At 35.2% G+C, this 17,307-nt stretch overlaps 1 protein-coding gene across 2 annotated transcripts in view; it reads right to left on the reverse strand.

The window, feature by feature from the left end:
- immp2l (inner mitochondrial membrane peptidase subunit 2) overlaps positions 1–17,307 on the reverse strand; it is a 211,557-nt gene that overhangs the window by 189,159 nt on the left and 5,091 nt on the right. The window contains exons 1-2 of one of the 2 annotated variants that reach the window (XM_056451659.1): positions 10,713–10,804; positions 5,739–5,873 (exon numbers count right to left, since the gene is read on the reverse strand). In XM_056451659.1, the coding sequence (XP_056307634.1) occupies positions 5,739–5,870 (132 nt within the window). In that variant the 5' untranslated portion in view covers positions 5,871–5,873; positions 10,713–10,804. Of the gene's footprint in view, positions 1–5,738; positions 5,874–10,712; positions 10,805–17,307 lie in introns of those variants that run through there. The other variant, XM_056451658.1, reaches the window with a different exon arrangement.

Below are 17,307 nucleotides of genomic sequence, written 5' to 3' on the forward strand. Positions count from 1 at the left end.
CTGGCACCTCTCCTGTTCAACCTTTATATGCTCCCTCTGAGCCAAATAATGAGAAAGAACCAAATCTCCTACCACAGCTATGCTGATGACACTCAAATCTACCTAGCCTTACTGCCTAATGACTACAGCCCCATTGACACCCTCTGCCAATGCATTGATGAAATTAACAATTGGATGTGCCAAAACTTTCTTCAGTTAAACAAAGAGAAAACTGAAGTCATTGCGTTTGGGAACAGAGATGAGGTTCTCAAGGTGAATGCGTACCTTGGCTCTAAGGGTCAAACAACAAAACATAAGGTCAAGAATCTTGGTGTGACTCTGGAGTCAGATCTGAGTTTCAATAGTCATATCAAAGCAGTTAGTAAATCAGCATACTATCATCTCAAAAACATTGCAAGAATTAGATGCTTTGTTTCCAGTGAAGACTTAGAGAAACTTGTTCATGCTTTTATCAGCAGCAGGGTGGATTACTGTAATGGCCTCCTCACTGGCCTTCCCAAAAAGACAGTCAGACAGTTGCAGCTCATCCAGAACGCTGCGGCCAGAATTCTGACCAGAACCAGGAAATCAGAGCACATCACACCTGTCCTCAGGTCTTTACACTGGCTCCCAGTCACATTTAGAATAGATTTTAAAGTATTATTACTGGTCTATAAATCACTAAATGGCCTAGGACCTCAATACATTATAGATATGCTCACTGAATACAAACCTAACAGATCACTCAGATCTTTAGGATCAAATAGATTAGAAATCCCAAGAGTTCAGTCAAAGCAGGGTGAATCGGCTTTCAGCTACTACGCCCCTCGCTGCTGGAATCAGCTTCCAGAAATGATCAGATGTGCTCCAACATTAGGCACGTTCAAATCAAGACTGAAAACACATCTGTTTAGCTGTGCCTTTACTGAATGAGCACTGTGCTACGTCCGACAGATCGAACTACTATGTTTTTCTCTTCTTTTTAATTCTTTTATAACACATTTTATCAGCTTTTATTTTATTTTATTTTTATTCTTACCATTTTTATGTTTGTTTTTATTTCTCTTATAATTGTTTCTTTTATTCCTGTTTATGTAAAGCACTTTGAATTGCCACTGTGTATGAAATGTGCTATATAAATAAACTTGCCTTGCCTTGCCTTGCCTTGCATACCAGGTCTCCTTTAATACTGTGTCTACAGCTTCACAATGTGACATGACACACACAAATAATATAAATTATATAAATTGTGTACAAATATATATATATATATATATATATATATATATATATATATATATATATATATATATATATATATATATATATATATATATATATATATATATATATATATATATATATATATTTATATATATATATATATATATATATATATATATATATATATATATATATATATATATATATATATATAAATAATTTTATGTGTGTGAATGAGTGTGTATGGGTGTTTCCCAGTGATGGGTTGCAGCTGGAGGGGCAACCGCTGCGTAAAACATGTGCTGGATAAGTTGGTGGTTCATTCTGCTGTGGCAACCCCTGATTAATAAGGGGACTAAGCCGTAAAAAATGAATGAATGAATAAATTACTGTAAAAAAAAAAAAAAAAAAAAAAAAATCAGGCAAAGGTAAATACAAGAGGTCTCAATTTGGATATTTGTTTGGTATTTTTTTTAATACCTTTAGTGAAAATAAAATGACTTCGTAGACACAAGTTAATACGAGTGCAAAGGCACAGGTTAACATGAGTCTACAACTATAAAAATCATGGTTTGACCAACTGCAATAAAACACTTTTGTCATTTAGAGCTTTTCTGAGAAAATATCAGCGTGACAGTTTGTAGAAACATGTTAACGCAAGTACATGGAAACAAGTTAACACAAGTCCACAACCACAGCACAGCATATGTTAACTGACAAGGATATTAAAACAGACCCATTCGCATTTAGTCCTGAATATAGTTAGATCATTGATACGTGTGCTGAACCTTTTGATTATACGAGTTCAAATCCTGTTGATGACAAGTAAATTATAATAGTTTTTTAGATTCATTTAGGTTATATACTGTTCTGCCACACAGATATTAAAATCAATAATGTTTACAATAACACTGACACCAAGTATTAAGAATATTTATTTGGTATGGACAAGTTTTATTGCTGTGAAAAAGTGATGAATCTGCCAAACTGCAAACGTGAATAGCTTACATCTGGAAAGAGTCACCAGTAGGCTTGTGCCGGTATTCGGTAATGCGATAAATCACGGTAATGAATATGCACGATATTGTTATCGCGGGCACTTCAAAATACCGTGAAAAATAATAGATCCGAATTTATATTCTTAGAACGCGCCTTAGCTTATTTTCCATCAACCGCTTGAAGAAACACTGCGTATATGCTGCGCAGAACTGATGCGCACTCTGATGTAAACAATCCCCACATGTAGAAGCCCTGTGTGCGCGCCGCCGCTGCCACCGCACTATAATCCTCACACGCAGGAGCGGACTTGCCATCTGGCAGACCGGGCACTTTCCCGGTGGGCCGACGTACTTTTTGGGCCGGGCTGATCATCGTCTTATGATTTGATCGGCCCATAAAAGGCTTAGCAGCCTATCGTTTTTTTCTGCCTTATTGATTGACACTGCTGTGATCTGTGACTCTCTGAAAGTAGATGCTTTTTTACCCGGACAGACAGACCGGGCCGGTCCATGTGACACTCTGCAGCCCATTGGCTCTTTTTGGTATTGACATTGGCCTGCCCAATCACAAACTCCTATTTTGGACTCCGTGTGAGCGTGCGTCGTCTGTGTGTATTTGTCAAAATAGTCGAGAGTCAGAGAGAAGAAACGCAAGGGAGGCACAGAGAAATCGCGGGAAATACACCGGCGTTTCATTTAGCGATTCTGAAAAGTTCTCCGTTCATTCTAATACACGGCTAAAAACGCAAATCACGTGACCACACACTCTCTGCCCAGAGCTGCAGCCACTAGTTCAGCAGGTAAGCATAAACCCCAGGTGAGTGTATAGTGCATGTCAGACAGTTCATCTGCTGGATGATCTCATCTCACTATAGTTGTTAAACGTGATATTGAATTCATCTTGTTGTCTCTATCTAACAATTCTTATGTCTTTTGAATCACTTGTTCTCAGTTAACTGTTTTGGCTGAGTGCAAAGATAAGTTAATATATTAATTTATGTAACCACATACACTGATTCTGCACATTGACTGATTGCTTACCTTTAACGTTTAAATTTAATGTACGTTATACTGTTATAATGGCCATTATTGGTTATTAAAACTGATATTCTGCAAAAGAGACAGTGTAAATCAAATATCAAAATGAAACAAATTTGACTTATATTATGTTTTCATTGTTTAGATAGTGAAACAGCAAGCAGGATGAGGTGAAAGAGGTTAAAATGTAACACTGTTCCCTTTGAAGATTTACCCATGCATTAGCAGGCAGTTTTTGTTATGTTTATTATTGAATATAGGCTGAGTGAATAGTGTATTGAATAAGCTAAATTGACTGTAGTGTATGAGTGTGTGTGAATGAGTGTGTATGGGTGATTTCCAATATTGGGTTGTGGCTGGAAAGGCATCTGCTGCATAAAACATGCTGGAATAGTTGGCAGTTCATTCCACGATTGCTGATCGAAGACGGTTTCCCTTTGCACATTCACTTTGATATAATTGCTCAAGTTTACTTTTATATTGTGTATTGTTTTATTTATATTTATTTGTATTTAAATGTTTGAAGTACTTTTAGTTAATTAAAAAGTTATTAAAGTTACTAAGTTGACGAAACTGAAGTTTTTTGTGTTTTTTTACCTGTTTCTCTAGTAAAATTACAATATCGTGATAATACCGTATACCGTGATAAAAGCTCAATCAATTAATCGCAGCATGAAAATGTGATACCGGCACATGCCTAGTCACCAGTTAACACGGTCACCAGTTAAACCGTAACACCGGATTCGGTAAAAGGTGAACGTGGTCTTCCCTTCAAACACCAGTAGAGCGTGGAAGATACTGACTGAGGATGAGTGAACATTAATGAGTGAACATTCTGATGATTTATACAATAACCTACCCTGCAACGAGGGATTCACTGACAGTTTGTTAAGGGAAGAATCAGCAAAGACTATTAATGTATGGGACTTTGACAGACCTTGACAGGAACTTTTGTCAGTACAAAGTTCTGTTTGGCCTGTTTCTCCTTCCTCCATATCACAAGCTGTAAGTGTGATTAAGGGCGTACTCTACAGTTGCCTAGAACCGGGCCAAAGCACGCTTGTCCCCCCTCCCGTCTCCCCCAACGGCCCGCTCTCACATTCCATTCGGGCCTGGGCACGCTTACGTCATCGATGACGTGCTGGTCAGAAGCGCTCTGGCTCAGCACAGTGGAGATTTCTTTAATTAAAAAAGTTGTTTAAGTCGATATAACATATGCTGTGACACGCAGTCAAATATTTCAATAAACAGATCAGCCACTTTTGACGCTCATAAACAATGATAAAGTCCCCGTGCTGCGGGAATTAGGAGGTTTGCTGAAGGTGCGGAGCTTTAATAATCTTTGACAGTGTTTTGCACGCACACACAAGTATACTGCGCCAAAGCCCAAGTGAACCAGGCTCTGGCACACCTCTTCCAACTGGGCCAGGGCCAGCCAAGTGAACCATGCCTGAGCCTGATTCAGAGCACTCACACTTCTCAAACGATCCTGGAATAGGGCCTGGGCGCGGTTCGGATAGCACAGTGTGAGTACGCCCTAAAATGGTTGCCTCCTTGTTTTTCTCTAGCTTGCAAAATATGTATTTAATTGTGTTTTGTTACTTGTTTTGTATCTAGTTAACAATTTTTTTAGAAATAGTTAAACTTTTGCCACTGTGTGGATTAATACTTAATGTGTGTCATTGTTTTTTTTCCTATGGTTAAGAACAGAGCAATATGCTGTTGTTAAACTGCATTGCTTTAATACACTCCTGCATTGGGCTCACACATACACTCTGAACTCTGTCTACTTCAACAATGTTGATAAGCCATGATGGGAGTTTCTTTCCGACTCACGCTGAATGCAATCGACCAATCGCAACAGTATGGGTCATCGGACCAATCACTACAAATTGGCTTCATGCAAAGGAGGGGTTTGGGAACAAACAAAATCGCTGAACAAATCATATGGGAGTCGTTGAGATAATTAGATAAAAATAAATGCATATTATAAGACAATAGAAGTGTTTTTTACCTTGAAGCATATCAGCCAGTTGTTAAAGACCCCCAAAATCAAAATATGACCCTTTTATAATGTTGCTTTATTGCTGTTGTTTTATTGTACGGTGTCCTTGAGTTGCCAGAAAGGCGCTTTAAAATAAAATTTATTATTATTATTCATAATAAGGGGCTCTTTAAACAACACCCTTATTCTGAACATATTCTTATATATTATTTATATAATATATAACTTAAAACACAGTTTTCACTATTAATGTTGCATTGAAGAAGTGAAGAGCTGATAAAATATTGTAAAGGCATAATTTAAACCTGCTATGCCCATTCAAGCACCAAAGCAGTAAAATATGCAAAAACCACTGCGCCACAGCCATATTAAGTAACCTTGTAAGTTGTTTCATTAGGGAACAAATGCACATCTTTGCTAAATGTCTGCAAAACTAGACTAATGCAGACAATGTTACCAAGAAGAGCTGACAAAGCTGATAAAGGACAGCTCACCTGCATGGAGGCTCCTTCCACACGCGCCACGTATGCAAGACGATCTAAAACTGTCACTGTGACAGGGACGGCAACAAAGAAACCACTAACAAATGCTTTGAAGTACCGTCGCCCAAAGCCCGTCTGCGCCATTGCCTGAAGAGAGAGAAGGAAAGACAAAACAACCTTGACTTATTCAAACTATAAAGAGTTTAGAGAGGCAATTTAAAGCACTTTTCCTGGAGTCAGGTAACATGAAAGTTCAACAAAATGTGGATGTTTTGCTGTTTAAGTACTGTAAACAAGAATCTCCACATGAAAGAGGCAGGGTTCAAGGACATGTTGGATACGCACAAACCAAAAACCAAAAGCAGACCACGCTTACCTGTATGTTCCCCATAAGAACATAATACATTTTTCTATATTTTTAGTCTATTCATGTTTTTAAAACTCTGAAGTTTAAAAGTCTCAAAAAGATATTAAAAAATGAAGTACAAGAGCTTTCTCTCTGACTGGATCAAACAGTGAATTGGTAATTGGAGACTAATTCTGATCAGATCACATGAATAAGTAGTGCTTCCCACACATAGACTTTACTTGGGTGGGGACAGACAGGTATAATAACAGCTGCCCAAGTATATTTGATGAGAGTTTTTTTCTTTTTCGACCAATTTTCGTATCTTTTCGTATTCTTTTTTAACACTTTTTTGTATCCTCCAAAGTTGACCAAACATCCACGTTCAATTAATCAATGCAAAATCTTCTCTCGCCCTACACATTTCGTACTGCTCATTGTGTGTGCATGAGAACTGTCAACAACCCTTCCTCACACAGTCTCACATGCTCTGCAGGGACCCACAGAGATGCGCCTTTTTGAGGCTTAAAATGCGTCCGGCGACTCCGGCCAGTGTAATATCCTAAAATGTCCATGAGCCGACTTGTGCTTTCGTTTTCTAAAGTTGTTATGTTTTTGCATTACTCTTTTATTAAAGACTACTTTGCGTCTGGCTTCACGGCTGACAGCGCGCACAACCCGAGATAAAAAGTAAATAATAAAGAGTAAAAAAAGTAAAAAGTAAGTAAATAATAGAAACGATTTAAAAAAAAAACTTTATGAAATACTGGGAGTGGACGAAATGACATTTAAACCGGCTGCAAAATATATGTATACTTTTTATTGCAATTATTAATTAATTGTTAATAAATATCCATTTTAGAGATATTGTCTGTTTTTATTCATTTTCCTGTAACATATTTTCGTTTGCTGTATATGTTATTAATTTGGTGATGTAATTTATTACATATTTTCTACATATCTAAAATTCTTTGGCAAACTGTACTCAACGTCATGCCAATAAAGCAACCTGAACGTGTCACATGTAGTTAACTACTTATGTGACATGGGTGAAGGATGTGTTTCAATCCCGCTACAACAAGTATATTTCTAAGCTGTTGGAAGCACTGTTAAGTGAATTGACAACTGGAGACCCACTCTGACCAGATCATTAGAATCAGTGAATCGTTAAGTGGAGACTTGCTGTGATTGGTTACATGAGTAAAATGCATACTGGAGACTCGATCCAATTTGAACATTTGTATCACAGATTTGTTAACGGTAGACTTGCTCCGACAGAGTCATTTAAATCAGTGATTTCTTAAATTGGAAACTTGCCCCAAGGAGATCATTTAAAGCAGTGATTTGTTAAATGGAGACTCACACTGAATGGACCATTTGAATCAGTAAAATGTTAATTAGAGATTTGCTCCATCAAAACATCTGAATCAGTGAAACATTATTTGGAGACTTACACCATCTCTATCATTTAAAGCAGTGATTCGTTAACTGGTGATGCACACTGGCCGAATCATTTAAATTTTTGGATCATAAATTTTGAATCAGCAAAATATTAACTAGAGACTTGCTCTGACTGGATCACTTGAATAAGTGAATCATTAGAGAAGAGATACAATCAGATCAATTTTTTTGAATACATTCAGTCAATCTCCTGGTCTGACAGGAGCATTTTTAGCTTAGCTTAGCATAAACCATTGAATCAGATTAGACCGTTAGCATAATTTTCCATCTGTCTTAGTACACAATCTAACTACAGAAGAGACAAGCTTTAAATAGGACATTTATCAGATCAATTTTTTGAATCCTTCCAACCAATCTCAAATATATTATTAAAAATATATTAAAAATATAGCAAAATATTAACTAGAGACTTGCTCTGACTGGATCACTTGAATAAGTGAATCATTAGAGAAGAGATACAATCAGATCAATTTTTTTGAATACATTCAGTCAATCTCCGGGTCTGACGAGAGCATTTTTAGCTTAGCTTAGCATAAACCATTGAATCAGATTAGACCATTAGCATAATTTTCCATCTGTCTTAGTACATAATCTAACTACAGAAGAGTCAAGCTTTAAATAGGACATTTATCAGATACATTTTTTAATCTATCCAACCTATTTTCAGGTCTGACGGGAGCACTTTTAGCTTAGCTTAGAATAAACCACTGAATCAGATTAGACCATTAGCATAATTTTCCAACTGTCTTAGTAAACAATCTAACTACAGAAGAGTCAAGCTTTAAATAGGACATTTATCAAAACTTTTTTTTTCTTTGAACAAAATGCCAACGATCTAATATGATTCAATGAGTTATGCCAAGCTAAGCTAAAAGTGCCCTTGCTGTACCCAGAGATTGGCTAAATTCATTCAAAAACGGTAAAACTCAACTGCTTAAAGGGCAGATCACACCGAACACGATTTTATGTTCCAAAAACGTGAGGTGCACCACAATGCCTTTCTGTTGGCAAGAAAAAAAGAAGTGCAGTGTGCTTTTCATGTCGCTAGGCAACGACTGAATCAGCTTCTTATTGTGCTCGAATGTTGCTGTAGATATTGGTATAATTTTAATATTTAATAATATTATGATATTTAAGATTTGTGAAATCATACAGCTCCGGACAACTTAAAACAGCAACCGCTAGTCTATCCTCTATCTTCAAAAGTTTCCGCAGTCATCTTGACACATAGATATACACTAGATATCACATACGAACCCTGAGCATGCGTCAATGCTGCCCCTATATTTGTACCTCAGGACAAAAGTCATTCAACCGCACTAGACAAAACTAAAGCCAATCTGAAGATGCTGGTCAGGTGGCATTTCTGTGTGGAGTTTGCATGTTCTCCCCGCTTCCGCGTTTCCTCCAGGTGCTCCGGTTTCCCCCACAAGTCCAAAGACATATGGTACAGGTGAATTGAGTACGCTAAATTGTCTGTAGTGTATGTGTGTGAATGAGTGTGTATGGGTGTTTCCCAGTAATGGGTGGCAGCTGGAAGGGTAATCGCTACGTAAAACATATGCTGAATAAGATGGGGGTTCATTTCACAGTGGCGACCCCTGATTAATAAAGGCAGAAAAGAAAATGAATGAATGAATGCTATGTCTGCAATCCCTGTGCGGTCACTTATCCATCGATGTAGAAAAGTCATGTAAAATTATAATTATAATTTTAATGTAATTAAAAAAAATATTTGCATAATGACCACTGGGAAAACTACCGAACATATATACATGTATATATCTTGGGCTACGGATGGCCAGTCCTCCACTGCACCTTAGTACCCTGTACTAAAATGGCGGCTCTATTGACGCATTCCTTCCAATAGACAACAACAGCTCTATGCAACAATCCCACCTCTGCTTTAATTTAATTAGAGAATGACAAAGACGCAACTGACGTAACATGCTTTTTCTGCTCAGAGTTGACTTTCTTCAACTACAAGCGCGGCAAAAACACAAGGTGCAGCAGGCGGTTAAAACGCGAGGCATGCAGGGCGCATAAGCAGTGCGCAAAATCCTTGCGGCCGTTAGTAAATCACGCTTGGTGGGACCGGCCCCTAACTCTTGTGGAGTTGAAAATTGGCCTATTTAAAAAAAAAAAAAAAGGTGGTGTGTATTTATAAGTTTATAAGTCCATCCTAATTGTCCATCTTTTTCATCCTCAAACACCAACATTACACAGTAAAGAAAACTTAACGAGTAAAAACTATAATAAAACCAATTTAAATTAACTACAAGAGCAAAAGTACTACATGTATAACCCTACGCTTCTAACCGTGAGGCGTCTTGTTTTGATTCAAACTCTAAGGGGCTAGTGAGGTCAAAAAGAAGAAAACACTCATAAAGCAAGCAATTAAATAATGAATGTAGTAATTGCAGTTATCTGCGAACATCTGTGGGCCGCTTTTGCGAATGACAAAACGCTGTACACCCAACGCATTAGGGCAGAAAACCTACTGAGGCATTGAAATTGAATCTGACAAGAGTGCATTTGCTCTAATACCATTAATTGCCGGTGTGATGCTTGATTTGGAGATACACGGCACGCAATTAGGCTTCTAATTTATTGTACAGTTCGCCACAGTAGCAGAAAGACGAAGAGCGGCTTGCAGTATTTCGCCCCCAAACAAAGCCCTCAAGGTCTCTCACAGCAACTTTGCAGACTTACTGGTAAGCACTTGAAGAAACACTTGAAGCCATTTGCTCACAGAAGGGCATTCAAGAGGCTCAGAAATCAGAGGCTACAACAACTGAGAAGAGGATCTGGGAGAATTGAGGCTCAGAGGAAAGTGCTGAGCGAATCACAATCAAGGGAAGGATTTGTCAGGGTGGCACTTCCGTGGTCGCCAAAAAAATTCAACTAAAGAAATAAATCTGAGTCTCTGCTGTGCATGTTGGCTACGCACATTTCAATATAATATTCAATCGGTTAACATTTGACACCATAGCATTCGCATGAGGTTTTGTGAAAATGTGAAAGAGTACAAAAATATTTGAGGATGAAGTTGAAAAGAAGCAATGAATCATAAGATATAAAGTCAGAAATAAAATCAAAAATCACAGCAGTTTTAAATTAAATAACAATTTTAAAATGAAAGTGGGGTGGCACGTTGGCTCAGTGGTTAGCACTATCACCTCACAGCAAGAAGATCACTGGTTTGAGTCCCAGCTGGGCCAGTTGGCATTTCTGTGTGGAGTTTTGTTCTCCCCGTGTCCGTGTGGGGTTTTCTCCGGGTGCTCCGGTTTCCCCTACAGTCGAAAGACATGTAGTATAGGTGAATTGGGTAACTAAATTGCCCTTAGTGTTTGAGTGCATGAGTGTCTGGGTGTTTCCCAGTACTGGGTTGCGGCTGGAGAGGCATCTGCTGCGTAAAACATATGCTGGAATAGTTGGCAGTTCGTGCCACTGTGTCGACCACTAATAAATAAGGGACTAAGCCGAAGAAAAATGAATGAATGAATGACATTAAAGTGGAATTATGAATTATTTCCTGAAAAATGAATTAATTAAACAATTTAATTAAGATAAATATTAAGTAACCACAGTAACTCGTTGTTTGTGATCCAAAAATACACGATATGAGTCCAAATGATAGATTTTTATTTTTTTATATAATTTGTGATGAGTAATACAGTGCTTAGCATAACTGAGTACACCCCATTTTGAAAATGAATATTTTTATTCATTTCTCAGTGATTATAGGTCATATACTTTGATGCATTTCAACAAAACATTTAATAAACAGATATATTTATTAAAATAATAATTTAGTCTTTAGAAAGAGAGAAATTCAAATGAAATATTGCAGAAATAAATTACAAACTACAACATTTCAACATAATGTTATATATTTTTAGTTTTTCTTGTTTTTTCCTCTTTTAAAAACATGTATTAAATATTTTTCAGTAACATGCAGTTGAAGTCAGAATTATTAGCCCCCTTTGAATTTTTTTCTTTTTTAAATATTTCCCAAAATATGTTTAACAGAGCAAGGAAATGTTCACAGTGTTTCTGATAATATTTTTCCTCCTAGAGACAGTCTTATTTGTTTTATTTCGGCTAGAATAAACGCAATTTTAAATTTTTTAAAAGCCATTTTAAGGTCAAAATTATTAGCCCCTTTAAGCTAATTTTTTTTTCCAGATAGTCTACAGAACAAACCATTGTTATCCAATAACTTGCCTAATTACCCTAACCTGCCTAGTTAACCTAATTAACCTAGTTAAGCCTTTAAATATCACTTTAAGCTGTATAGAAGTGTCTGTATAGAAGATCTAGGAAAATATTATTCACTGTCATAATGGTAAAGATAAAATAATTTAATAGTTATTAAAACTATTATGTTTAGAAATGTGTAGAAAAAAAATCTTCTCTACGTTAAACAGAAATTGGGGGGAAAAATAAACAGGGGGGCTAATAATTCAGGGAGGCTAATAATTCTGACTTCAACTGTAAATTTGGGTGTACTTATTTTTGAACGGTTATCGTACATTTTGTTAGATTAGCTCCAGATTTGGCTCGGTACTATCTAATCTAGTATATGTACAAATATATTATTGCATACAATAGCATCTTATGGAAAATATTTATTTAATACATAGATTTGTTAATGGGGTGTACTCATATATGCAGTTTTAAATTTAAAGCCAATTTCCTCAATATTTAGATATATTTTAACCAATAGATTTTAGATATTTAAATGTTTGCATCTCAGCCAAAATCTCTTTACAACTAGTTTTGTGGTCCAGGGTCACATATACAGACTTTTTATCTATGCTAACTAAAAAATACATTTAAATATTTGATTTCTAAAATTTGAATGCAAAATTAAAATGGAAATAACAGGTCTATACTATAAAACAAAAAGGTCAGAATATTTCTAACTATTAATTACTAATCAGATATGTATATTGATCATAAAAATGAATAAAGCAAAACTGAATGTATTACTGTCAAACATTATTATATACATGTACAAGTCAGAATTATTACCCCCCCCCCCCCCCCCCCCCTGTATATTTTTCCCCAATTTCTGCTTAACGGAAAGGAATCTTTTTTTCTAAAGATATTATTTTTAATAACTATTTTTCATCTTTGCCATGTTGACAGTGCAGTACAGAATATTTTACTAGATATTTTTTGCTGCATATTCAGCATTAAGTGCCATTTAAAGTTTTAACTAGGTTAATTAGGTTAATTCAGCAAGTTAGGGTAATTAGGCAAATCATTCTTTAACGATGGTTTGTTCTGTAGACTATTTAAAAATTATATAGCGTAAAGGAGCTAATAATATTGACCTTAAAATGGTTGAAATAAAATTAAAAACTGCTTTCATTCTAGCTGAAATAAAAACAAAGAAGACTTTCTCCAGAAGAAAAAATATAGGAAATACTGTGAAAAATTACTTGCTCTGTAAAACATCATTATGAAAATGTTTGAAAAAGAAAAGAATTCACAGGAAAGCTAATGATTTTGACCTTAACCTACTTAATGATACATGAAGTTATTTAAAATAACAAATGTACATTTCTCTCCTCATAAACAGTTCCGAAGCTAAAATTAAGGTTTTTAGGAGTGCTGACTTTTCTAAAAAAAAAAACAACAACATTTAATTGACATCAAAGTATTTTGTAATATGTACATTATGGTCAGTATTGATTAGTTCAATGGTACCACTCTGAGCAATTGCATTAATAAATATATAAATAAATAAATATAGTACAATAAGTAATGCAATAAGTGTCAAAACTCACTAAATTTTGATATCTACATTTTTTTTTCTTGAACAATTCACAAGTACTAAATTAATTCTGATTCTGATTCATCATGTGCACAGAAACGTCCTCTATTATTAAGCATTCGTTCACTTAGTTCACATGCTTCTCGCATAAGAGTGCCACTAATGAACTATTATGACAACGAGTGGCTAAATTATCCATGGTTGTTCTGGGCAGACCTGCCAAGTGCCAGCTGTCAGATTTCTCTAACAATAATCCCTCACCCGCATACAGTGAGAGATTGCCAATCACCCTGGAGCCACAAAACACTCCACAGCTTCTTTTTTTATATAAAGCTTTCTATTTTTGCTTGTCCCTCCGCTGAGCCACATATATTTTTTCCTGCACGAGGAAAGGGATAGAATGGTGCAATGTGGTTCTACGGTATATAATATTTAATATAACATGGTTGGCACATGCCACAGGATCTCAAAGGTGCATAAAGTGGAGAATCTAATAGTTTATTCTTTAAAAAGGGTCAGAATCCGGGATGATCAAAAGAGCTCATTTTTCATCAAAGGTTCCTTTCAGATGTGAGTCGAGAGTATTTTGCACCATTTTCAATGCACTGTGGATGGAAATAAAACCGTGAGCAGTAAAAACCAAGGTTGGCACAGCAGGTGTGCAACATAGATTTTTTTTCCTTCGCTAAGTTGAATTAAAGATGCGTTTCTTGTGAAGGACTATTTTAGCTGCAGTTATTTGGGAGCTTTTTCTTACAAAAAAAACCCCAAACAAACAAAAAAAGTGCGAGCTTAAAAACTTAAGAACTTAACAAGATGTATTTCCTCAGAAGTGCGACTATTTTTTGTGATCTCAAGTTTACAGACTTTCTTCCAATTTTGTTTATCTCGCAATTCAGAAGAACAAAAAGTCAAAAGTCACAAACTCAGAATGCTTCTTTTTGCTAGTGTGATTTAATAGCCTCTCACTGATTCATAACTAGAAAAAAAAAACAAGATACAAAACTAACAATTAGGTAAAAATGTCAGAAGTTCTAGTTATAAGCTCAGAATTTTGAAAATGTCAAAAATGGGAGTAATGAATTTTCAAAAAGGCAAAGCGTGAGTTCTATGTTTGGAAGTGTGATTTTGCATCTCGGGATTGACTTGTTACCCCTCAAAATTGCAACATCATATAATTCTGACTATGTTTTTAATTTTTTCCTCAAAACATTAAGATGTAAACTCACAACTTGCAATTGTGAGAAGAATTGTGCTACTGCAAAGTATATAGTTTTCAGAATTTATATTTGAGAATTACCATCTTGGATTATTTCTTAAAATTCTGACATAATTTTTTCGCAGTGAGCAGTTTATAAGTTTTCTTGTCCAATAAACTAAAAATCCCAAAGATAAAGTCTGAGTTCAGATTTTTTTCTGCCTTTTTTGATTACTAATATTCTAGCATCATTTCTTGTGACTGGGAGTTTATACGCTTTCTCACAAGCTTTTCTTTAGAATTAATAAACAGAAACTCAAAATTGCAATTTCTTATCTGAAAAAGAAAAAAATAAATCAAAATCAAATCTGAGGTCAAATTCTGAATGAACTGCAATATATATCCCAAGAATTCTGAGGGAAAAAAAAATCTTTAAATCTTAATTCCGACTACTTATCGCTGAATTTTGAGTTTATATCTTGCAGCTCTGGCTTGTTTCTCAGATTTGGATTAAATAAATTCACAATTGCCATTTATTACTAAAAATAAATAAATATGAAATATGTAAACCCAGAATTTAAAGAAGAGTTTTGTCTCTAATTTGAGAAAAATAAATCATAACCTTAATTCCTGGTATAAATTCCAGGTATAATCTCTGAATATTCCGGGAAAAAAGGCAGAATAATGAATGTGCATCAAGATTCTTTCCACAAAATTGCAACTTCATCCAATTTTGACTTTATGACAATTCTGAGTTTTTTTTTTTTTCAGAACTGTAAGATATAAACTCACCATTATTATTTCATGTCTCAAATTTTTAAGACTAACTTGCAGTTCAGAGAAAAAACAGATCTATTGTAGTCAACGTTTAAAGTGGATCAAAAAAGTTTTTCAAAATTGCCCAATGACAAGGATGGGTGTTGTTCAATAGTTTTAGGAGGACAACTTTGATGACAGTTGATGATCCACTTCAAATGTTGACTACTGTACATACAGCGGGAAAAATAAGTATTCAACATGTCAGGTTTTTTTCCTGGGAATTATATTTCTAAAGGAGCTGTTGACATAGAATTGAACCAGATTTTGGTAAAAACCAAACAATGCAAATATAAAGATAAAACAAAACAACAACAACAACAAAATAAATGAATCTGAAAAATGAGTTATGTGTAATAACAATGAAATGAGAAAGTACTGAACTACCGAAATGTATTTAATACATTATATAACGGCAGCTTAAAGACGCCTCTCATATGGAGAATGAAGTCACATGAATTGCTCAGGTGTGATTTTTTTTAAGAGGCTTTAACAGAGTGTAAATTGTGAAGGTTCTGTGGGTCTTGTCTATCAAATCTGATCTTTATTTTGTATTTTCTATTGGATTTAAGCCAGGTGATTGGCTGGGCCATTCTACATTTTGATTTTCTTTCTCTGAAAGCATTTGAGAGTTTCCTTGGCTGTGTTTTGGGTCATTGTCTAGCTGAAATGTCTACCCTGGTTTTAACTTCATCATCCTGATAATGTAGACGTTGGACTGAAGCAGCTGATATTCATTTACACTGTCAAAGGGCAGAAGGTTGCTGAATAACTTCTGAGAGATTTCAGCTGCTGTCTGAGCTTTCACTGCCTTTCTACACCTCCCTTTCTTCAAGAGTTCAATACTTTCTGCGTCGTTTCATTTTATTACACACAACTTTATTTGTAAATCAATTTGTTTTGTTTTCTTTGCATATATGGATTTCTTTGGTTGTTATCAACATCCTGGGAACATTATATACACTGAAAAAAAGGGTTGCATGCAAAACTGTTGCAAACAATTTATTTGTGTTGAATTTAAACAAACAAATTAAATTTAATAATGTTCAACTTGATTTGTTTGTTTAAATTCAGCCCAAATAAATTGTTTACAACCACTTAACGAAAAAAAAATTGAGTAAATCCAAGGAATCATCTTTGAATAATTTTTTTCAGTGTCAGAATTCTAACTTGTTTTTGGAATTTATATCTCACGATTCTCACATTTTCTCAGATTTCTAAGCTTACATCTTAATTCTGCTTGTTTTTCCTCCAGAATTGTGATATTATTTTTTGCGGTTAGGAGTTATAAGGCTTTCTTGCAATTCTGAGGTCCTATAAGCTCAAAGATGTCAGGATAAAGCCTAATTTTATATCTGAAAAGTATGCTTATTTTACCCTAAAAAATGTAACATAATTTCTTGTGACTGAGAGTTTAAAGGCTTTCACACAAGCTTTTCTTTGGAGTTACAAAAAATAAACTTACAATTAAATTTCTTATCTGAAAAAATAAGTTAAAAGAATAAAGTCTGAGGAAAAAAGTGAGAATTGTGAGACATAAACCAGAAAATTCTGAAAAGTTCTCTCTCAAAATGAATTCTGAGTTTAAATTGGGATGTTCTGACTTGTTTTTCAGACTTGTGTGATAATAAATTCACAACAGCCATTTTATTACTCAATAAAAAACAAAAATAAAGTTTATGCTTGGTTGAGTTTGGCTTCGTTGAAATTAAAACTTTTTTTTACATCAGAATTTTGAGTTTCCACCTCAGAAAAAGCACTTTTTTATAATCTCCAACTGATTCTAGACTTAACAGCAAATGCCTTGCTACTGTAATACCGTAGTAGCTGACCATTCCAGATGCGAAACACACAGTGGTCTCGTACAATTAATTCATCATATACACTTCCCATTTTTAAGCCATTTATCCCGCGAGTAACACTGTCAAATATGCCACCTGCATAATGTAGAAGTGTAGCCTGGTACAGCGTTGTT

This window comes from Danio aesculapii, chromosome 25, assembly GCF_903798145.1.
Source record: "Danio aesculapii chromosome 25, fDanAes4.1, whole genome shotgun sequence".
In the NCBI taxonomy this organism is placed as follows: domain Eukaryota; kingdom Metazoa; phylum Chordata; class Actinopteri; order Cypriniformes; family Danionidae; genus Danio; species Danio aesculapii.